The 23,379-nt window shown below is 47.8% G+C and overlaps 1 protein-coding gene across 2 annotated transcripts; it reads left to right on the forward strand.

Moving 5' to 3' along the window:
• The first annotated feature begins 2,213 nt into the window (after window positions 1-2,213).
• Window positions 2,214-20,867, forward strand: ZNF449 (zinc finger protein 449). Of its 2 annotated transcripts, none has more exons than XM_047764861.1 (5): window positions 2,214-2,271; window positions 4,388-4,836; window positions 6,955-7,159; window positions 18,814-18,927; window positions 19,123-20,867. In XM_047764861.1, the coding sequence occupies exons 2-5, from the start codon at window positions 4,483-4,485 to the stop codon at window positions 20,007-20,009; spliced, it is 1,560 nt and encodes a 519-aa protein (XP_047620817.1). In that variant the 5' UTR covers window positions 2,214-2,271; window positions 4,388-4,482; the 3' UTR covers window positions 20,010-20,867. The 2 variants fall into 2 exon arrangements, with proteins under 2 accessions (XP_047620817.1, XP_047620818.1); XM_047764862.1 differs by having other exon boundaries at window positions 2,238-2,271; window positions 4,394-4,836.
• The last annotated feature ends 2,512 nt before the right edge of the window (window positions 20,868-23,379 follow it).

A 23,379-nucleotide genomic window follows, 5' to 3' on the forward strand; every position in this document is an offset into this window, starting at 1 on the left:
TTGCCAGAGAGGAGGTCGTGCTCTGCCGCCCAGACCGGAAGGCAGTGGCCCTTCACAGGGGCGGGATGGCCGAGGATTAGCAGGGCTAATGACCTGGGCGGGCTCATCCATGCAGGGCAACCTGGGGTCCCCGGCCTCTGGGAAGTACCCTGTCGATGCTGAACTCAGGGCCTGATCCGCAGAGCACACCACAGCCCAGATGTCCTGGGCTCAAGCGCTCCTCCGACCTCAGTGGAGGAGGAGCTGGGACCACCAGCCTGTGCCCCAGGGCGGCCAGCTCAGAGTTGTAGGCACCGACTACATGCCAGCAGTGTGATCAAAAGGTGCATGCTGGGAGTTCCTAGTGGGTAAGGATCTGGCATCACTGCTGCGGTGCAGGTTTGATCCCTGGCCCGGGAACTTCTGCGTGCCTTGGACGTGGCCAAAAATACAATGCAATACAATACAATACAATACAATACAATGCTTAGTGCCCATGTCTTTTTTAAAAAATGTACATGCTGCCCTCCTTTTAATCCTCAAAACAATCCCAGAAGCCATTTTTCCAAAGGGGAAGTTGAAGCCCAAAGGGAAAAGTGACCTGCCCCAGGTCACGGGGTAGTGGACAGAGCCAGGATTCCAGCCCCTTTGATCCGAGCTGACACTGACTCTTGCAGCAGTGGCGCTGCCTCCCTGTGGAAACCTGCACTCTTCACCTTCTCTGTGCGCCTGGGGGGAAATCGGGAGGATGAAGATTCCAGACTAAATTACAAAGTCACTTGCCCATGTAGGTCTACTCGGATCCCCGCCCCCCAGTCTCCCTCAGTCTGGCAAGTTCTCTCTGCGTGTACTTGAAAAGACTCCCAGCCTCTTGGTGAGATGTGTGTGTACAGCTTCTGCACGCTGCCGTGGATCTCCTGGGACAGAATGGTCAGGAAGCACCCCGACACCAGCAGCCCCAGGATCTGCTCCATGGTGCGCATCTCACAAGCCAAAGCCACCCACCCACGCACAGCAAAGCTCCAAAAGCTGCCTGCGGGTTTCTCAGAGACCAGCGGCAGAAGCCACAGAAGTGCAGATGAGAGGCCCCCACGCTGGGCTTTGCTTGGAGCTGCTGGCTCCAGGCTCAGAAGCCACTCTGGTTTCAAAATGAGGACTACATTTTGCTCCTGGAAGCCAGGGTCAAATGCCCACCACCTTGGCCCAGAAACCAGCCATGACAGCTGTGAAAGGCACCTGGCGCCCCATGAAACAATACACAGAATCCGCAGGAGTCAGGGTGCCCGTGGGTCCATGTCGCAGTCCATGAGCCCAGCTCCAGCCCAAGCGGAGCTATTTCAAGGACTTTGGCCTCTGTGGATTCGGGACTATGGGGCCCCTGCCCCTGATCTCGCTTCCACTAGGGCCTCTGGGAGGCACAATCGCCTGCAGCTCTTCCCGCTCTTTCTTGGACCAACACTAAAGTTTGGCGTCCAAAGACTAAAACAGAAAAACAAAACTATCTCAGGACCAATGTGAGGACTACATCTCCCAAATGACACCATCGCCTCTCTCCTGGTCACAATTCACGGCTGAGTTGGAAAGGGACCACGCAGAAGCGAAAATTTGCGGGGACGAGACCAGAGGGCAATCCACTATAAGAGGCGGGGCCATTTGGGCACCGTCAAAGCCGCGAGCGCCCTCTGGTGGCGGCCAAAAGGAGCGAGGAATGCACGAGATCGCTTCATTGAAGGTAGGCTCTTTAAGAAAACACGAGGTACTCAAAAAAGCATGAGCTATTCAAGGCCACTGTGACCCGCGAGCTGAAGGTGAGCGTCAATATTCCAAGAAGGCTTATTAAGTGCGAATCCTGGAGCTCATGCGAGAGTCAATGCGTACGGATGTCCAGAAATCTGAATTTTTAAAAGGTTTTCGCAAGAAATTCTTCTTACGGAGAGGCGTTTGACAATCACTGATCCAGTGGTAACAGATTTAAGGAGTTCCCCCGCTGCTCCAGTTACTCCAGGGATGATGGGAGAGAAGCCCTCGCTAGGATCGAGAACCGGGGTGCAACCCACCCAATCCCCTGGAATTTAAAGGCGCTTAAGACCGGAAGTGGGATCGCTTCCAAAGAGGCCTCCGCCAGGCCGGAAAGGAAAATCCCAGCCCCTCCCGCGTCAGCGCCTTTGGGGCCGAGATCCCTGGGCGAGTGACGTGGAGCTTGCCGGGAGTTGTAGTCCTCAGCGCGGCCGCGCGCCTGCGCCCTGGGCAGCTGCCCCCGGTGAGCCTGGGAGAGCCGTGGGCGCTGAGGCGGTGAGTCCCGGAGCGGCCAGAGGGCGTGGCCGTCCCTGGGGCGCGGGCGCGGGGAGCGGGGCTCCCATCCCGCTCCGGCTGCGCGAACCCGCCGCCTGCAGCCCCGATCCGGCCGAGGGCGCGGGGAGGAGCGCCGGGCGGCGGGCCCCTGGCCAGCCCGGGTCCCCGCCGCCGCTCCCGGGCCACCCGGCCGGGCCTTCCCGGGCTGCTCCGGGGCCGGGAGCGCCCCCCTGGGCGGCGGGACCTCCTCCCCGGGGAGCGCGCTGGGGCCGCGCCGCGGGCATCGGGTTTCCCACGGGCTTTTGGACTTGCCCCCCGTGCCTTTCCCCTCGCCCTCTCCTGACACAGCTCTTCCTGCACGGGCCCTGTGGGCCCGGGGTCATTTCGGGAGGGTTTGCGGAGAAGCCAGGAGCCCCTGGGTGGAGGGAAGCTTTCCTCCGGAAGGGCCGCGGGGCGTGGAGGGGGGCAACCCGGAGGGTCAGTTCCCTGGCCGACGCGGTGGCAGGCTGGGGACCGTCCAGGGAGGGCTGCCCCGCTGGGAGGCTGGAGCGCAGGAAAGGCGGGTCCAGAGCCCCGAGCGGCGTGGTCCCTGCACGCCCCCCAGCGACGGTTAGGTGCCTGGTGGGGGGCTGGTGGGGCGGGGCGGGGTGGGTCGAAGCTCCCTAGGGAACGACCTTTCCTGAGCGCCTCCTCGGTGCCAGGCACCCTGCTGTTCCTGTCCACGCAGTGGGATTCGCCCGCAGGTCCTTCTGTGAAGGAGATGCTGGGATTGTTGGCAGGGTACAGACAGAAGCCCTGGGTGCCAGGGGCCCAGAGCTAGCAGGTGATCGCTAGGTGGTCTGCCGCCAAAGCCCGGGCTACCCTCCGGATAAAGGGTGCTATGGGGACAGTGTCCACTGGGGCGAGGGGGGTGGGGTGCTGGGTATGTTTCCGTTGTCCCACTACAAGGAAGAGGACGGGTACAGGGCATCTGGGCCCCTGCGGACAGAGAGGAGCCCTGGCAGCGGGCGGGGACAGGCCTGGGATGGCCCCTGTGACCTCGGAGATGGCGCTAAGGGCATGTGGGTGTTTTGAGACCTGAGCTGTGCAGGAGTCTCTCGATTCTAACCTCCCGACCACCTCCCTCTGGCGTTTGCTCTGTGGCTTGGGACAAGTGATTCGAGTCCTCCTAAGCCCCAGCTCGGCGCCCTCATCTGTGTTCCGGGCGCAGTCTGAGAGCCCGCCTCCTGACGATGGATGAGGGCGAAAGGAACTCCCGTGTGGGAGGCTCAGGCAGTACCTGGCACAAAGCGTGAGGCGTGTGATAAATGTCCGTGGGTGTTAGGGCAGACCCGACGCCCGCTGACCTGCCCTGTTGCCGTGTCGTTTTCTCGTGAGCAAGTCACTTAGAATGCTGTTGCGGGGCGAGGGGCGCGGTGGTGTTGGCTGAGCTGGCGGTGACCTCCAGGGGAGCGGACTGAGAGGGGTTGGTGGTTTGCTGTCTTTGCAAGGCGTGGGTGGCTCCGGCTAAGATGCCCTTGGCTGAAGGTGGAGGGGGCTGGGGCGACTCAAAGGTAGATGGACTTTCAGGGTTCTTTGCCATCGTGAGTATTGCGCCCCCATTTCTTTTGTGGCCTAGCTCTATGCAGAAACACAGGACCGTTGGAATTGGGCTGGGAGTGGGTTTCGAAGCCACCACATCTGCAGGGGCTTATCTAAGGCAAGGGGGTTTAGCCTTGGTCGGGGGGGTGGGGGGATTCCGGACCAGAGCTGTCCAGTAGAAGCCTCTGTTCTGATGGCCGCTGAGTACTTGAAATGTGGCCGGGCGCTGAGGTTTTAGTTTTAATAAATTTTGACTTGTGTCCTCGAGAGCCTAGTGGCTCCCATGTTGGACAGCACAGTTCTGGAGGGTCCACGGATGGGCTTGGACGTTTTGTAAATGTTTGGGAAGTTGGGTGCAGAAGTGGATGTCTACCGTATTCTCCTAAAGTGAAGCCATGGCTTCCATCAGGTTCTGAAAGCCGCCAAAAAGATTATAAACTGCTGTCTTGGGGCTTTGGGGAAAAGTGAGCGAGTTGAGGGAGGTGAGTGTGCCCTCAGGTAACCACTGCTGTTTCCCCTCTTGTCCTGTCCTCAGCTGCAGGTGGCTCCGCCCAGACGATAACACAAAGAAAGAACTTGCAATCTGCCATTTCAGGACCCCGTGACATTGTCCACTGCTGGAAGGGGGCGATGGCTGTGGCCCTGGGTTGTGCAATCCAGGCCTCCTTGAATCAGGGCTCAGTGTTTCAAGAGTATGATACTGACTGTGAGGTCTTCCGCCAGCGCTTCCGGCAGTTCCAGTACAAAGAAGCAGCTGGACCTCATGAAGCTTTCAACAAACTCTGGGAGCTTTGCTGTCAATGGCTGAAGCCAAAGATGCGTTCTAAGGAACAGATCTTGGAGCTGCTGGTGTTGGAGCAATTCCTAACGATTCTGCCCACTGAGATAGAGACCTGGGTGAGGGAACATTGCCCAGAGAACAGAGAAAGAGTTGTGTCACTGATAGAAGACCTACAGAGGGAACTGGAAATACCAGAGCAGCAGGTGAGAAAAGAGTTTGGGATTTTGGTCATGAGACCGAGAGACGTAGCGCAGGTGGCTGGGACCAGGTTACACCTTCTGTCCGGTGCCCCAGGATTTGCCTGCAGTGCTTTTCCTTTTTCCTTCTGCTGGAGTCAGCTAAAGTTTCAGTGATGCTTAACTGTTAAACTCCATATCTATAACAAATATTTAGGAATGTCCCCTTTCCTATCCCAAGATGAAATTTATAGATAACTCCTTTACTTATATAACTGTTAAGAAAACATCAATATCATATGTGCTCTGTGATCCAAATATGTGCAAAGCCTCTTCTTACACAACCCATGAGCTAATGGTTATTAGCTTTTTTTTTTTTTTTTTGCTTTTTAGAGCTGCACCAATGGCATATGGAGGTTCCCAGGCTAGGGGTCCAATCGGAGCTACAGCTGCCGGCCTACACCACAGCCACAGAAACCCAGCATCTGAGCCGTGTCTGCGACCTACACCACAGCTCACAGCAACACCTGATCCAAGCCGCATCTGAAACCTACACCACAGCTCGTGGCAACGCCAGATCCCTAACTCACTGAACTCACTGAGCGAGGCCAGGGATCGAACCCGCAACCTCATGGTTCCTAGTCGGATTTGATTCAGCTGAGCCACAATGGGAACTTTGGTTATTACCTTTTTGAAGGATGGTTAAAACAAGAAAAAGAGGCCACAGACCTGTCCGATCTGCAAAGCCTAAAACATGTGCTGTCTCTTTACAAGAAAATGTTGCCAACTCTGAGTCCAGTCAACTCTAGAAGGAATATAAAGAAAAAGGAACATGGATTCTTAGGAAATGATGAGCATTTCAGTACACACATTTTGGGCTTGACGGCACCAAAACTTCAGGAAGTTGTCATTTGCTAGAATCTATGCGTAGATCCACTGGGAAGGTGACAGCCAGAACTTCTCTCTGATATGATACAGTGCAAACACCATGTGCAGTGTCGCTGCTGGTCACATGATTTCTCAACGTGGCCAACAACCCTTGGTCAAGCTGAATAATAAGTAGTATAGTCTTTGATTTCCAAAGCAGTGTTTCCCTAGGAAATTCAAGTCATGTGAAAATATGCAAAAATATTTTGTGTTTATATGACCAACAGGGTGAGGTTCTTGACCGGTTCTTTTTACCTACCTGAACATTTGAGGGAATGTGCCTAAGTTGTTTGGCAGGGGAGGCGGAGCAGTTCTGCCCCGTGAATTGCATGGACTCCCATCTCTGGCTCACCAAATTCCCATAGCCGCCACCTGCCGTCATATCCGACATGCCCCGTGGGCACTGGTTTCTGTTCACAACCTTTGGGAGGAGGCATGAAGCGCTTCTGGTTGAGCATTGGGGGGGCTCCAGCCTGGTGTGTTGACGGGGCTCAGCAGTCAGCCGGCCTGAACAGCCGTCATCCAGCTTCCCGGCCCCTCTAGGATGAAATGAGTTTATGCTTTCTCTTCCTTTCTCGCTTTGGTTCATTCTCCCACATGAGATTTTACCTTTGCGTAGTCTGCTTCTTGTGCACTGCCTAGTACTGTAGCCACTAGCCAAGTGTGGCCTTTTTTTTTTCTTTTTTTTTTTTTTTTTGGTCTTTTTAGGGCCACGCTTGTGACATAGTGGAAATTCCCAGGCTAGGGGTCGAATCAGAGCCTCAGCTGCCGGCCTGCACCACAGCCACAGCCACGCCAGATCTTTAACCCACTGAGCGAGGCCAGGGATCCAAGCTTCGTTTTCATGGATACTAGTCAGATTCATTACTGCTGAGCCACAACGGGAACTCCAAGTGTGGCTCTGAGTACTTGAAATGTGGCTAGTCCAAACTGACATATCTGTGAGGATAACACGCACAGCACATTCTGAAAACGTAGTATGAAAAAAAAGTAGGTGCAATATCTCACTAACAATTGTTGATGTTGATTATGTTCTGAAATGATGATATTTTAGATATATTGGGTTACATATGGCATGTTATGAAGATTGACTTTACCTCTTTCATTTTTTGTTTTATATGGCCACTGGAAAATTTAAAAGGACGTGGGTGGCTTGCTGTATTGCTAGTAGGCAGAGCTGGTCTGGACTTTTAGTGATGGTTCTGGCATTTCTCCCAGATCGATAGGCAGGAAATGCTCTTGGAAGAACTGGCACCAGTGGGAATGGCACACATACCACCAAACATCCACCTGGAGTCACCCCCACTCCAAGTAATGGGACCTGCCCCGGAGGTCGCAGTGGCAGAGGCGTGGATCCCACAGGCAGGGCCGCAGGAGCTGAGCTTCGGTGCTGCTGGGGAAGGCCAGCCCTTTCTGGACCCTGGTAAGGCGGGGTTTTCTTTCCTTTCTTTGATGTCTGCTTTGAGAGCTCAAGAGCTTCAGGGCTGGGGTTGCCTTAGAATACAGATGACCTGATGGAAATGGGCTGCTCTGATGAAGAGGGGAAGGAGAAAACAGCTCTCTGGGAACAGCTGGGCGCAAAGCACCTGCCATCAAATGGGATTGAAAACCGCTTAAGCTAATGGCCCTGTTCAAGAACCCTATTTTTCTCTTTTCAGCTTTTTTTTTTTTTTTTGTCTCTTTAGGGCCGTACTCATGGCATATGGAGGTTCCCAGACTAGGGGTCAAATCAGAGCTGTAGCCGCCGGCCTACACCACAGCCACAGCAACGCGGGATCCAAGTCGCATCTGCGACCTACACCACAGCTCAAGGTAATGGTGGATCCTTAAGTGAGGCCACGGATCTCATGGTTGCTAGTCAGATTTGTCTCCGCTGAGCCACGACGGGAACTCCTCTGCACATTTTTGAATGGGGTTTGTGGGGGGGTTGTTGTTGAATTTTAGAGTCCTCTCTATATTCTGGATGTGATTTGCAGATACTTTCCCCATTCCGTGGGTTGCCACCCGGGGGTCTCTAGTACACAGGCAGAAAATCAGTCTCAGGTACCCTGGAGCTTCAACCCCTGTGGACGACTCAGCTGTGTGAGCAGGACTGTGGAGTGCCGCGCTGGAGAGAGTAGGATGCTCTGGGAGCCCCCCAGAAGGGCCAGCTTTTAGCAGAGCGCGGGGGCCTCGAGGAAGGGGGATTTGGATAGAAACCTAGAAGATGAATTGGAGTAACTCAACCCTGCTGTGCGGCTGAGGTGGGGAGGGGGCTTTAGGCACGACGGACAGCCTGCCCAGAGGCTCCAGGACTAGCCAGCATGGTGTATTTGAAGCCCTCCTGACTCGGGGTGCGGGTGTGGGTGTGGATGCAGGGGAGGAGCGGAGGAGCCAGAGGGGCTGGAGAGAGAAGCAGGGCCCTGGATCTGAAGAGCTTTGTCAGCCTTGCTCAGACATTAGGCTTTATTACCAGGCCTGGGAAGCCACTAGATGTTCTCAAGGGAGTGATAGACACAGAGTTGCTCTTATTTTTTTAATTTATTTATCTTTTGTCTTTTTTTTAGGGCAGCACCCGAGGCTTATGGGGGTTCCCAGGCTAGGGGTCGAATCAGAGCTGTTGCTGCCAGCCTATGCCACAGCTACAGCCACAGCCACAGCCACACCAGATCTGAGCTGTGTCTTCAACCTACACCACCGCTCATGGCAACACCAGATCCTTAACCCGCTGAGTGAGGCCAGGAGGGATCGAACCCGCATCCTCATGGTTCCTAGTCGGATTCGTTTCCACTGCGCCACGACGGGAACGCCCAGATTTGCCTTTAAAACATCACCCTGGCTACCATAAGACAGGGAAGACTGGTAATGGTTATCCCACACTCATCCACCTTACAGAGGCTAATTTTCTGGACTAAGATTGTGTCGGGCATGGTGGAGAGAAAAGGACCAATTCAGAAGATATGTAGGAAATAGCAATTAGGGGACTTGGTGGCTGACTGGATGTTGAATGAGGAAGAGGAAGAGGTGAGGGATGGTGTCCAGGTTCACTGACACAGAGGACCCAAGAAGACGGCATGTGTGGCGGGTCCACGTGAGTTTAGATTTGATCATGTGGAGGTCGAGGTGTTCATGGGTCTCTAGAATATTTTAAAATAAAAGTGACAAAAAAGAAAAACCTGCAAGTACATATGTGTGCATATTATGGTCAAAGCAGAACTGTTTAATATCGTCGTTTATGTTCCAATCTTTGCATTACCCATAGTTTATACTCTGTTAAAAAGTTCTTAAAAATCTGTAATTTTATATGTGTGCCAGCAGCAAGTAGTAAGACTTAGCTCATAGCATTTCATTGTGAAAGTTCTCGCCATGCACTCCTAGCACCTGTGTTAACTTGCTCCCCTCAGCAACAGTCCCAGGTACAAAAATCATAGATGATGCTGAGCGTTGCTCTTCATTGTGGCATTTTACTCTCTGAAGTGCAGACATGTCCAGTATATTTATCACGGAAGAGAAAGAATGATTTAAACACATAAAATACACCAATTTGGAGGAGAGGAAACTCCCCCTTTCTTATCTCTCTTAAATTGATATATCATGCTTTGCAAAATGATGCAAGATGTATTGTTCCGTAATTTTATACTTTTTTATATAATTGTTATATAATTTTACTTTTACTGTTTTATTTCTATTTTTTTTGCTATTTATATATTTAATGATTTTTGTTTTTTTCCACCATAGCTGGTTTACAGTGTTCTGTCAGTTTTCTACTATACAGCAAGGTGACCCAGTCACACATACATGTATACATTCTTTTTTCTCATATTGTCCTGCTCCATCATAAGTGACTAGATATAGCTCCCAGTGCTATACAGCAGGATCTCATTGCTTACCCATTCCAAAGGCAATAGTTTGCATCTATGAACCCCAAATTCCCAGTCCCTCCCACTCCCTCCCCCTTCCTCTTGGCAACCACAAGTCTGTTCTCCAAGTCCATGATTTTCTTTTCTGTGGAAAGGTTTATTTGTGCCATGTATTAGATTCCAGATATAAGTGATATCATCTGGTATTTTTCTTTCTCTTTCTGACTCACTTCACTCAGGATGAGAGTCTCTAGTTCCATCCATGTTGATTCAAATAGCATTATTTTGCTCTTTGTTATGGCTGAGTAGTATTCCATTGTGTACATATACCACATCTTCTTAATCCATTCATCTGTGGATGGACATTTAGGTTGTTGGCTATTGTGAATAGTGCCGCAATGAACATGTGGGTGCATGTGTCTTTTTCAAGGAAAGTTTTGTCTGGATAGATGCCCAAGAGTGGGATTGCTGGGTCATATGGTAGTTCTATGTATAGTTTTCTGAGGTACCTCCATACTGGTTTCCATAGTGGTTGTACCAGCTTACATTCCCACCAACCAGTGCAGGAGGGTTCCCTCTTCTCCACACCCCCTCCAGCATTTGTTGTTTGTGGACTTGTTAAAGACGGCCATGCTGACTGGTGTGAGGTGGTACCTCATAGTAGTTTTGATTTGTCTCTAATAATCAGTGATGTTGAGCATCTTTTACTGTTTTAAAAGCCTGTTGTAGGTAGGCTGAGTGGAAAGCATAGGATGCTGGCAGAGTAGAAGACATTTAAAAGTAAAGGAAGGGGCTTTTCCCTCATGGCTCAGTGGTTAACAAACCAAACTAGTATCCATGAGGACATGGGTTCAATCCCTGGCCTCGCTCAGTGGGTTAAGGATTCGGCATTGCCGTGAGCTGTGGTGTAGGTTGCAAAGGAGGCTCGGATCCTGCGTTGCTGTGGCTGTGGTGTAGACCGGCGGCTACAGCTCTGATTATACCCCTAGCCTGGGAACCTCCATATGCCGTGGGTGCGGCCCTAAAAAGACAAAAGACAAAAATAAATAAATAAAAGTAAAGGAAGGTCAGTTGATGTTGTATTAAAATTTGGAAAATAAAAAAGAATTCCAGAAAAAAAAAAATTTGGAATGTAGTCCCTGTCAGCAGAACACTAAATTGTTGGGTATGTATGAAATGGAAAATATATATGTCTATAAACACACATATATCTTCATCTAATGGTATTCATTTAATGTAAGTGAATGGAGAGGGGTAGGAAGAGAGAATAAGAGAGAAAGAGAGAAAAGAACTTAAGTAGAAAATAGAAAGTGATCAAAGAAACACGCAAGCTTAAAAAAAAATCCCTTATTTGAAATCAAGCCAGACGCACCAATGCTAGAGGTAGGCAAAGTTATTAGGATGCCTGCCATCAGAAAGCAGAGATGTGCTGGTCCTAAAAATTTATAGTGTACCATGCTTCGCTTTGAAAATGTGGAGTTCAAAATTAGTACACCGAATCTGGAACAATTTTCATTTGCCAAAGCTTTAGGTTTTTTATTTAAATGCATGTGCTTACACTAGGACATTGTATGCAAAATGTCAAAGATCACATCCTTTGGGTGATGCAGGATATGAGAGATGAAAATTTAAAGTAATGTGAGGGAGTTCCCGTTGTGGCGCAGTGATTAACGAATCCGACTAGGAACCATGAGGTTGCGGATTCGATCCCTGCCCTTGCTCAGTGGGTCAAGGTTCCGGCGTTGCCGTGAGCTGTGGTGTAGGCTGCAGATGCTGCTCGGATCCTGTGTTGCTGTGGCCCTGGCGTAGGCCAGCGGCTACAGCTCCGATTCGACCCCTAGCCGGGGAACCTCCATATGCCGCAGGAGCGGTTCAAGAAATGGCAAAAAGACAAAAAACAAAACAAAACAAAAAATAAAGTAATGTGAAAGGCAAAATGCTGTCTGCAAAGCAACAAAAGAGTCTTGTAACTTAAATTCTTTCAGATGATTCTATTATACTAAATAATATATCATTAGCTAATATCCAGCCCTAACCATAATAATGATATTTCTTGGTCGAGTGGAGGCTTTATGACACAGCCTTTGATAGTGGGACTTAATGAAGTCACTCCCTGAGCCCGGGCTGAGGGAAACATGCATCAGGCAGGCACATTCTTTGTTAGCTTCAAATTGCTTTTTCCCTCTTTGTTTTGGATTGCTATTGCTGAATAACAAATTACCGCCCCCCCCCCCCAAAAAAAAACCTTAGCAGCTTAAAGGAAAAAGCATTTATCACTTCATAGGTGAGGAATTTGGGAGTGGTTGACAGGGTGTTTCTGGCTCAGAGCCTCGCATGGAGTCACTGTCAGCAGGGGGCTGGCTGGAGGCCCCATTTCCTTGCTAAGCTGTCTTCTCCATAAGCTGCCCAGGGTGTCCTCAAAACAGGGCAGCAGATTTCCCACAGCCAATGAATCATAAGAAAGCAAGGGGCTGCCACACTGTTTTTGATGAACCAGTCACACACCATCACTACAATGGGAACTCCAGTTTTCGCTATTTTTTACGCTTCTTTTTTTTTTTTTTTCTCTTCTCTTTTTTGCTATTTCTTGGGCCGCTCCTGCGGCATATGGAGGTTCCCAGGCTAGGGGTCGAATCAGAGCTGTAGCCACCGGCCTACGCCAGAGCCACAGCAACGCAGGATCCGAGCCGCGTCTGCAACCTACACCACAGCTCACGGCAATGCCGAATCCTTAACCCACTGAGCAAGGGCAGGGACCGAACCTGCAACCTCATGGTTCCTAGTCGGATTCGTTAACCACTGCGCCACGACAGGAACTCCAGTTTTCGCTATTTTAAAAGTTATTTCCTTAGTAGTTCCTCTACTGTTTAGCATGTACATTTTAATTTATCACAATCAACTTCAGATTTATACTAACTCAGTGTCAGCAAGATATAGAAGTACCCTATGTAACTTCCCCCTTTTGGGGTATTACTATCATACATAGTCTATTAAAAAAGTTACAAACTCAGGGAGGTCCCATTGTGGCTCAGTGGGTTAAGGACCTGATATTATCTCTGTGAGGACATGGGTTTGATCCCTGGCCTCACTCAGTGGGTTAAGGATCCAGTGTTGCCATAAACTGCAGCATAGTTTGCACAAGTGGCTTGGATCTGGTGTTGCCGTGGCTGCAACAGCTGCAGCTCTGATTCAATCCCTAGCTCAGAAACTTCCACATACCACAGGTGCAGCTGTAAAAAGAAAAAGTAATGCTACAAACTCAACAATACCATATTATAGCTATTACATTATTTAATTTTAAGATTTTTAAACTCCTGAGAGAAGAAAGGAAAAGAAGTATATGTTATAGCTTTTGTTACATTCGCATTATTTATCATTTCCTATTTCCTTCATTGTTCTGTGGGTTTTAGTTACTAACCGGAGTCATTTCTTTAGCCCCATACAGCTTTGCTCTACCCACTTCATTTGTGCTGCTATTGACAAATATATTCCATTTCCCTATGTTATATGCCCAGGGGTGTACTACATACATACTGTTTTGTGTAATTGCTTTTAAAATCTTTTGAGAAGAAACAAAACTTTGTGCTGTCTTTCTTTTTTTTTTTTTTTGTCTTTTTTGCCTTTTCTAGGACCGGTCCTGTGGCATATGGCTAGGGGTCGAATCAGAGCTGTAGCCGCCAGCCTACGCCACAGCCACAGCAACACAGGATCCGAGCAGCATCTGCAGCCTACACCACAGCTCACGGCCACGCCGGATCCTTAACCCGCTGAGCGAGGCCAGGGATCGAACCCACAACCTCATGGTTCCTAGTCCGATTCGTTAACCACTGCGCCATGACGGGAACTCCTGTACTGTCTTTCATAATTAAATTATTACCATTATTTGTGCCCTTCGTTTTCCCATGTGGATTCAGAGTGTTATTTGGGGTCACTTGCTTTCAGACTGAGGAGCTTCCTTTAATATTTCTTGTGAGGCAGTGTTTCTGCTACCAGTGAATTCTCATCAGTTTTTGTTTATCAGAAATGCTATTTCATATTCATTTTTGAAAGATAGCATTTCTGGATATAAATTTTTATTTTTCTTTGAACACTTTGAATATGTCATCTTACCGTCTTCTGGCCTCTGTTGTTTCTAATGAAAACTCATCTTTTAATCTTGCTGGGGTTCCCTGGTAAGTGGCAAGTCATTTTTCACTTGTTGTCCTTAAAGGTTTTTCCTTTTTATTTGGCTTTTAGGATTTTTACTCTGATGTGTCTCTTTGTAGATCTCTTTGTATTTATCGTACACAGAATTCATCGAGCTTCCTGGATGTGTATATGGATATATTTAAATACATGTGGGGAGTTGGGGCTGTTATTTCTTCAAAGATTTTCTCTGCTTCTTTCTGGTGCTCTCATTGTATACCTGTTGGTGCACTTAATGGTGCTCCACTTTTCTCTGACACTCCATTCATGTTTCTTCATTCTTTTTTTTTCCTGTTCTTTTGATAGCATAACCTCTTATTGATCTGTCTTTAAGTTCACTAATTCTTCAGACAGTTCAAATCTACTCTTGAGCCATTCTAGAGAATTTTTTCATTCCGGTCATTGTACTTTTCAACTCCATAATTTCCACTGGATTCTCTTGTTGAACCCAAGTTCTTGTGTTCAACACACAGTGAGGCCAGACTAACTGAAATGCTGAAGTTTGGAGCAGAGGAGGGTTTGTTGCAGGGCAAGGAGAACAGGTGGCTCATGCTCAAAACCCCCTGAACTCCCTGATGGCTTTTAGGGAAGAGGTTTTTTTTTTGGGGGGGGGGTTATTTTGCCTTTTAGGGCTGCACCTAAAGGAAAATGCAGCATAAGGAAGTTCCCAGGCTAGGGGTCTCATCGGAGCTACAGCTGCCAGCCTACACCACAGCCACAGCAATGCCAGATCCGCCAGATCCGAGCCACATTTAAGACCTACACCACAGCTCATGGCAACGCCAGATCCTTAATCCACTGAGTGAGGCCAGGGATCAAACTGGCACCTTCATGGTTCCTAGTTGGATTCGTTCCCACCGCGTCACAGTGGGAACTCCTAGGGAAGAGTTTTTAAAGGCCACATTTGGGGTGAGGACTGGCGGCTATGTGACTTTCTTCTGATTGCTCGGTAATAGTGTAATGGGGTAGAGTTTCAGGAATTTCAATCATCAGCTTTCTAGTCTCAGCATGTAGCTACCATCCCCCACCGTGGTAGGGGCCTTAGTTCCTGCAGAACCCCTCAGAGATAAGTGTCAGATTGTTATGTATATCTGTTGAGGAGGAACTAGGACTGTTAACAATTATTAGCTGACTGCTTTTCCTTTGTTTCTGCATTCCCTCATTTTCTAATCAGTAACTGCTCGAATCTGCTCCTTGGAACTCTGGGAAGGCCTCAGAGACTAAAGCCCTTTTCTACAAACAAGAAACGGAGGACATGGAGGGTCCTGCTTGGTTTCAGTTTCTTCTTTTCTTTGATGCTCTGCAGTCCTGAGGGAAACAGGTGCAGGACAAAAAGGGGAATAAAGTTTTGGATAGAGAACTTAATCATCAACTCAGCAGAGGAACTCGGTTTTTGAGGAACTTGATTTTAATTCTTTTTATAATTTCTGTCTATTTATTGATATTCTGTATTTTTTGTCTTTTGTCTTTTCAGGGCCACACCCATGGCATGTGGAGGTTCCCAGGCTAGGGGTCGAATCAGAGCTACCGTCGCCGGCCTATGCCACAGCCACAGCAACGCCAGATCCGAGCCTCGTCTGCGACCTACACCACAGCTCACGGCAATGCTGGATCCTTAACCCACTGAGTGAGGCCAGGGATCGAACCTGCAACCTCATGGTTCCTAGTCGGACTTGTTAACCACTGCGCCACGATGGGAACTCCGATACTCTGTATTTTGATATGATGTGACGTCATCATAATTTACTTCTTTAATCATGGTTTCCTTTAGTCCTTATAACATATTCATAATCACATTCGTCAATATTACACCCAAGGAAGAGTCTCCATCCCACCAGCAAAGACTGGGTAGATACCGGGAGCACCCACCTCTCAGCCACAATTGCCCGGGATTTCAGTTCAGCAGCAAATAACCAAGGGCAGGATGACAAATGCTGAGGTCCTGCCCCTCCCAGGAAGGCACCTCTCTGAATGTGTTGCTGAAATTCGGCCTCTGTCTGCTGGTGCCGAATTGAAACACAGAGACAGAGTTTTGGGTAAAGGAGAAAAAGATAGCTTTATTGCTTTGCCAGGCAAAGGGCGGCCACAGCAGGTTAATGCCTTAAAGATTGCACCCCCTATTGGAAAGAATTGCAAGGAGTTTTATAGTAAAAAAGGAGAAAAGCAGATTTTCAGATAGGAATCAGGATTGGGACAAACATACATTCTTTCTTTGGGGGGAATCTTAGTCATCAAAGCTGGAGTTCCCATCGTGGCGCAGTGGTTAACAAGTCCGACTAGGAACCATGAGGTTGCAGGTTCAATCCCTGGCCTCGCTCAGTGGGTTAAGGGTCCGGCCTTGGTCGCAGACGCGGCTCAGATCTGGCGCTGCTGTGGCTGTGGTGTAGGCCGCGGCTACAGCTCTGATTCAGCTGCTAGCCGGGGAACCTCCATATGCCGAGGGTGCAGCCCTAAAAAGACAAAAAGACCCCCCCAAAAATAATAATGATAATTATAAAAAAAAGCTGGAGTTAGGCGATCTCAGCCTGATCATGATGGTGGTCTTCTGGGTTGTTGCCGAGAATAACAGCACTTGTGAAAAGGAAAAGGGCATATTGATCAGAGATTAGAAGAAACTAGGGAAGTTCCTGAAAAACATCATGTGCTAATAATGTTTAACCCACAGGCAATTGTGCTGTCTTTAGCTCAATCTTTAGCTTACGGGTGATTGTGCTTAGAGTGCAGTTAAGGCAGGGAGAAGGACAAGGCAGGACTCTGAGCTGCTCAGTTTTAAAGTATTTGTTTCTAAGAGGAGCATAAGGAATAGAACTTTTTTCTCAGGTGTATAAGATGCCAGTAATATTATGTGTATCCACTGAGAGGGACCAGGGCCCTGCCCACGGCTGCGCTATTGTGTCTTGGCTGGTCCTCCCTGGTCTCTGCATCCCCTCCCTTCCCTGATTAGCGACTGTCTCAGCATGGCCCTAGGATCTCAGGGAAGGTCATGGAGGCTGAATGAGGCCCATTTCCTGACAAGAAACGGGGGACACAGAAAGGCTTTTGTGCCAGGAGCCCCACAGGGCCCGGCTCGGTTTCAGATGGGAGCTGGGGCAAAGGGGGCTCCAGGCCCTTGGCTAAACCAGTCTGGGGTGCAGCTGGGAGGGGACGAAAGAGCACAGTCTGGGTTTTAATGCTCAAGACTCTTGCTCTCTGTGAATTTTAGCATATTTTTAAAAAATGGATGTTTCCTAATTTTCTGTGTGCCTTTATGACCGTTTTGAGAGACTTTAAATGTTTCTTTTATTATTTTAAATAATTTTCACCCACTTCTCTGGGAAGCAGGTCTGCAGAGCTCCACATAGTATCATGCTAGAAGTGTCTCCCTCCTGCCTTTAAATGATAAATCAGTATTTCACACCGAGGCCTTTGCTACTCTCTCGGCTCATTTCAAGTTTCATTTTGCTCCCACTTTTATTAATGACAGGTTTCCTTTCATCCCCGACTTCCAGTTTTCTTTGACCTCCATCTCCTTACCCTCTCGTCCTGTTCTTAGCTTTGAAACCCAAAGACAATGCAGTGAATTTAAACAGAATTTCCTTTGAAATGCATTTTTGTTGCTACATCTTTTAAAGGTCTTTTCCCCATGAAAATATAAAAGAAGGTGTTTCCCTCCACTTCCTGTATTTTGATGTAATGCCTTAAGATTTAAATGTTCATCAAATGAACATGCTAATATTATTGTAACGATGCTAATATTTAAACAGCATGCTGCATTTCCATCTCCAATGAGCCACTTTGCAACCCATACTTTATTGCAGCCCAGTTCACTTGGCCAGAGCGGAGGAAGGCGAGGCTCAGGCGGAGAGGGAGGGAGGATGGGAGCCAGAGCTGCTCTCAGCCAGGCGAGGGCGGTAGGACACACGGTAGGACACAGGCGGGCCCTGAGTGTAGAAAACTTCCCTGGTCGTCCTTAGCTTGACAGTGAGGAACGCTCTTTGATGGCTCTTTGGGTTAATTTCAAGAGAATCCACTTCTAGTCTTCAGCTGAAACAAACAGAAAGACCCCTTCTGCTCTTGGCCAAGCTGGTCAGTTTCCAGTATAATTTGAAAATCTCAACTGGAATTATTCCAGAAGGCAGTTTCATAACTTCCAGCTTTACCTCTCCCTCTTCACGCGGTGCTCAACATCAGCCTTTCCCCCTCTGAATATGCCAACACTTTGTGGAGATTTACTTCATATTTTGGCTCTAACTAAAAAAACCGGTTATCAAAATAAATGCAGTAGTAGGAGTTCCCATTGAGGCGCAGCAGAAACGAATCCAACTATGAGCCCTGAGGTCGTGGGTTTGATCCCTGGCCTCGCTCAGTGGGTTAAGGGTCCTGCATTGCTGTGAGCCTTGGTGTAGGTCGCAGATGCATCTCGGATCCTGCATTGCTGTGGCTCTGGTGTAGGCCGGGGCTGTAGCTCGGATTCGACCCCTAGCCTGGGAACCTCCATATGCCGCAGGTGCGGCCCTGAAAAGAAACACACACACAAAAATAGATACAGTAGAAGTTCCTGTTGTGGCTCAGTGGCAATGAACCTGACTAGTATCCATGAGGACAGAGGTTCAATCCCTGGCCTCGCTTAGTGGGTTAAGGATCTGGTATTGCCGTGAGCTGTGATGTAAGTCGCAGATGCGGTTCAAGTTGCCTTGGCTGTGGTGTAGGCCAGCAGCTCCGATTCGACCCTAACCTGGGAACTTCCATATGCCGCAGGTGTGGCCCTAAAAAGAAAAAAAAGAAAAGATACAGTAGCAATTTAGGGTATTGATTTCAGCACAGAAAAATTTGATTCCTCTATTCTATGGAAGAGGAGAATAGCCTTGAATTGAGCCCAAAAGGATGCCTTCTCATTTTTGTTTTGATCTTATCTTTAAAAAGAAAAGACTCTTGTAAGAGATTCCAGCTGACATAAGAGTAATGGAGGAGGAAGTAGATATTAAGCGATCACGTGCCCCAAATTTCAGCATGAAATCTGGAAAACACCTTTGATGACCCAAACTATTATGCGTCTCATCTTTCTTATGGCCAGGATATCCAATACCCAAACTGGACGTGAACTTTCCTTTGGAGCATAGAGAAGAGGCATGGGTGAAGGAACTCCAAGATTCCAAAGAAATTAAACAATTACTCGATTCCAAGTTAGGTAAGTAATTGTTCACTGCTATCACAGAAGAAAGAAAAAGGGGAAAAAAAATCAACCTTGATCAGAGTAAAGAGTTTGGGATTCTCCTTAGGAATGTCTCTATTCCTACCAGGGGTTTGACCTAACTCTTCTTTTTCCCTTGCGTTCTTTTCAACGTGGAGCCCAGTGACCTCTGCCCTCTGTGTCTTCTCTCAGGTTTCGAGATCGGGATAGAAAATGAAGAAGACACTTCGGAAAAACAGAAAAAACTGGACAACCTGTATCCGTTTCTAGTTCCTTTAGAGGGGAATGCTCTTCACGGCCCCATTTTGCAAAAAGACTACGTACAGTTAGAGAACCACTGGGAAGGCCCCTCGGAGGACTTACAGGCCGACCTGACAAAACTCGTTGATCGGCAGAACCCCCCTGCAGGAGAGAAGGCTGAGGGCTCCAACGCGGAAGAACCACTCAACCCCAGACCCCACAAGAAGAAGAGTCCAGGAGACAAACCTCACCGATGTTCTCAGTGCGGGAAGTGTTTTGCGCGGAAGTCACAACTGACGGGGCACCAGAGGATTCATTCAGGAGAAGAACCTCACAAGTGCCCCGAGTGTGGGAAGAGATTCCTGCGTAGTTCCGACCTTTACAGACACCAGCGACTTCACACAGGGGAGAGACCCTACGAATGCACCGTGTGCAAAAAGCGGTTCACTCGGCGGTCACACCTGATAGGGCACCAGAGGACCCATTCCGAAGAAGAGACATACAAATGCCTCGAGTGTGGGAAAAGCTTCTGCCATGGATCAAGTCTTAAAAGACACCTGAAAACGCATTCGGGCGAGAAGCCTCACAGGTGTCATAACTGCGGTAAGAGCTTCAGCAGGCTGACAGCTCTTACTTTGCACCAGAGAACTCACACTGAAGAGAGACCCTTCAAGTGTAACTATTGTGGGAAAAGCTTTAGACAGAGACCAAGCCTTGTCATTCATTTAAGAATTCACACTGGGGAGAAGCCATACAAGTGTAGTCATTGCTCTAAAAGCTTCAGACAGAGAGCAGGCCTCATTATGCACCAAGTCACTCACTTTAGAGGACTTCTCTAAGAATTCCTAAAGGAAGCAGATCCGACAGAAATTGACACTAACTCAAAAACAAAAACAACAAACTTAACCCTGCCGCAGCCTGTGTGTCTTGGAAGATTTTTTTTTGGTTTGTGCTTATAAGAACAGTGTTTTTTCTGCTTTAAAAACCCATCTTCCAAGGCATATGCATTCTAGAGTATCCATCTACTCTTAGAATTTTCCTAGATTTGACTTATTCTGTCTCGACACCTCTTTATTTTTTATTACATTGAAATTTTTTTTTTTTTTTTTTGGTGAACCAAGCCAACCGTATCATAGATGTAAGCATAAAAGGTGATTTATATTAGTTTAAAGCCTTATATGCATCCCAAGTGGCAGGGTGGGGTGACATAACAGAAACTCGTATCTACCTGACATGTCTATTCTAGCAGCGCCATAGCATTCTGCTGTCGTTATTAAAGGTGATTTATATTAGTTTAAAGCCTTACATGCGTCCCGAGTGGCAAGAAAGGAGACAGTGTATTTTGTCAAACAATAAAAATGCGTTAGGAACACATGGACAAGGAGCATTTCATTTACCTGCTATGAACTGGCTTCTTTCCATTGAAAATTTCGTTTTTGAGGGAACTCGATTTTTAACCTTTGGAATTTCGCAGTTTGCTACTCTGCTTAGTCGGCAGTCTGAGGTGACGCCACTTGGAGCTGAGTATTGACTTAATGATTTATTTTGTTCCCAGAATAGTCAGCCTTTTGTGGGGGCCCCATTTGACAGGTGAAGTCATACAAGTAGAATCTGATTTCATTGAGGTGGAGGAACCAGTGTCCATTACTTTTCCCTTTCCTTTGCTGTTCAGCTGTGTGTCTCTCGGTGCTTTAAAATTTTATCCATTCCTTTTTCGTTTGTTTATTTGTTTTTTAGGGCCGCCCCCGTGGCATATGGAGGTTCCCAGGCCAGGGGTCCAATCAGAGCTGTAGCTGCCGGCCTCCACCTCCGCCACAGCCACGCAGGATCCAAGCTGCATTTGCAACCTACACCCCAGCTCACGGCAACGCCGGATCCTTAACCACCGAGCGAGGCCAGGGGTTGAACCTGCGTCCTCATGGATGCTAGTCAGACTCGCTTCTGCTGAGCCACGATGGGAACTCCCAAATTTTACGCCTTCTTTAACTCGATGTCTCTCCCTAAGCATGTGTCACAGAACATCTAGTTCCCCAAGCTCGTCTGCAAAGACGTTGGGGAATCCCTTCCCGCTGCCGCCACCTCCTAGATTCCCCGTGCACATCCGCACGGGAGAATTCTGAGCGGGCCTCCGGTCAAGGTGGAAAAGCATCCCTTTTGGCTCCATGTCTTACAAGCCTCTTTGACCCCAGAACCCTGTTTCTTGTATAACCAGTAATAACCCACAGAGCTTAGTATTCTACAAATGGTCTTAGGAATACGCCGCCTTTAACACATATCCCTATAGCTGTCTGTACAGTCTGGTTGTTCCCAAGCCTAATTATCTCCAGTTGTTACAAAGGCGTTTAAAAAACTTTTTACACGTATATGTTTTTTATGTAACATACACACGCCATTTAAGGAGGTGAAGGTCACTAATTCAGATATTTATAAGTTGCTCAGTGATTCTCAACCTCTTTGAATTTTACTTGTAATCACTCACACACACACACACACACACACACACACACACACACACGTTGCTACTTATATACATGTTCTCATATAATAGTGGTAATGACTCAAGTTCCTGTAGCAAGAGAACTCTCGTTCTCAGTTAAAGCTGTTAATACATGAAAAATTCATTCAGCCTAGTTCCTTGTTATAAAATACATGAAATAGGACATTCAAGTATTTTTCCCTTTCTGAAGCTACCAGTCATCCTTTCCTTAAACTAGAATTAGGGAAAGTATATATTATTTTCTATTCCATTCAAGTTCTTGGAAGTGATATTTAATGTAAGTATTTTCGGGGTATCTACAATGTGCCTAATTTAGTCCTCTTCTAGGCTTAATGGAAACTAGTAAAGAAATTAATTCATAAAGAGTTTATAATATCTTTAGTCAAACAAGAGTTGGGAAACAAATGGAGAGCAATGCAAGAGAGTTTGTCATTAAGTGCCAAATCCTATCAAGTGCTAGAGCCAGGATGTGTCTTTCGTTTTTGTCATCCAGGCCCCAGTATGATGCTGCTGTAAGGGTGGGGTTAAAATTGGGATCCCAGGAGCAATAAACATGGAACGTGGGAGGAGTCTGAATGTAGAGGTGACTGATACCGAATGTAACGGCTTCTCTTTTCTCTCTTGTGGAATCGCATTCAAACCAGGACAGTGCCTTAGTCTGGATGTGCCCAACTGCTCTGTATCTATGCAATGTTTTAATAAAGTGGAAATGAATGTGCTCTTCCTGCTTCAGTCACATTAACGAGTTGTTTGAACCACCTAGAGATGCTTCATCTAGCAGTGCCAACACGCCCACAACGGTCCCCTGCCCCCAGCCTAAGGGAGAATCACTTTACTCTCAGCAGCCGTGGTTCTGGGTTTATGCGTCACTTTTAGCATTGAATATAGTCAATTTTTGCTAGTAGGGTTAGTTGCAATCATCATCTGAACTGTATCCTCCCCTCATCTATATCATCAACGCACAGGACTGGATTTTACAGGGGAGAGAACATCTGTTACTCATTTCTTTGTCATAATGTCCTCTTTATAATAACCACTAATAAGTATTTGTGGCATTGAATCAAGAATTATGTGAAATAGGAGTTCCCGTCGTGGCGCAGTGGTTAATAAATCCGACTAGGAACCATGAGGTTGCGGGTTCGGTCCCTGCCCTTGCTCAGTGGGTTAAGGGTCCGGCATTGCCGTGAGCTGTGGTGTAGGTCTCAGACATGGCTCGGATCCCGCGTTGCTGTGGCTCTGGCGTAGGCCGGTGGCTACAGCTCCGATTCGACCCCTAGCCTGGGAACCTCCATATGCCGCAGGAGCGGCCCAAGAAATAGCAAAAAAAGACAAAAAAAAAAGAATTATGTGAAATAGTTCTTGGAATCATATCATACTTAGAACATCGTGTGGCTGTGCCTAATTATACTTCTGACCATTTCAAAAAGATAAGGGCAAGATACAGTACCTACCTCCCAAGTATTATGGAAGGTAAAATATGGTACCCACAGCATAAGTATTAGGAAGATTAAAGGAAATATATTTTGTTCGGGCCCTACACAGTGTAACCTTTCAATCAATATCCAGCATAGTGCATCTCGAGTACTTGTCGTTTAGTGGTGAAATCGTTAAAGGCTGTGAATTTTCCTCTAAATATGGCTTTAGTCTCATTCCATATGCTTTTTTTTTTCTTTTTAGAGCCATGCCCACGGCACATGGAGTTTCCCAGGCTA

The sequence above is a fragment of the Phacochoerus africanus genome, chromosome X (genome assembly GCF_016906955.1).
Source record: "Phacochoerus africanus isolate WHEZ1 chromosome X, ROS_Pafr_v1, whole genome shotgun sequence".
Taxonomy (NCBI): Eukaryota; Metazoa; Chordata; class Mammalia; order Artiodactyla; family Suidae; genus Phacochoerus; species Phacochoerus africanus.

Bases quoted from the DNA above. Each gene is read 5' to 3' on its own strand.
- ZNF449 (XM_047764861.1), top strand. From the start codon at position 4,483: ATGGCTGTGGCCCTGGGTTGTGCAATCCAGGCCTCCTTGAATCAGGGC. The intron at 4,837-6,954 runs GTGAGAAAAGAG...CATTTCTCCCAG, and splicing joins TGGAAATACCAGAGCAGCAG to ATCGATAGGCAGGAAATGCT. The intron at 18,928-19,122 runs GTAAGTAATTGT...GTCTTCTCTCAG, and splicing joins ATTACTCGATTCCAAGTTAG to GTTTCGAGATCGGGATAGAA.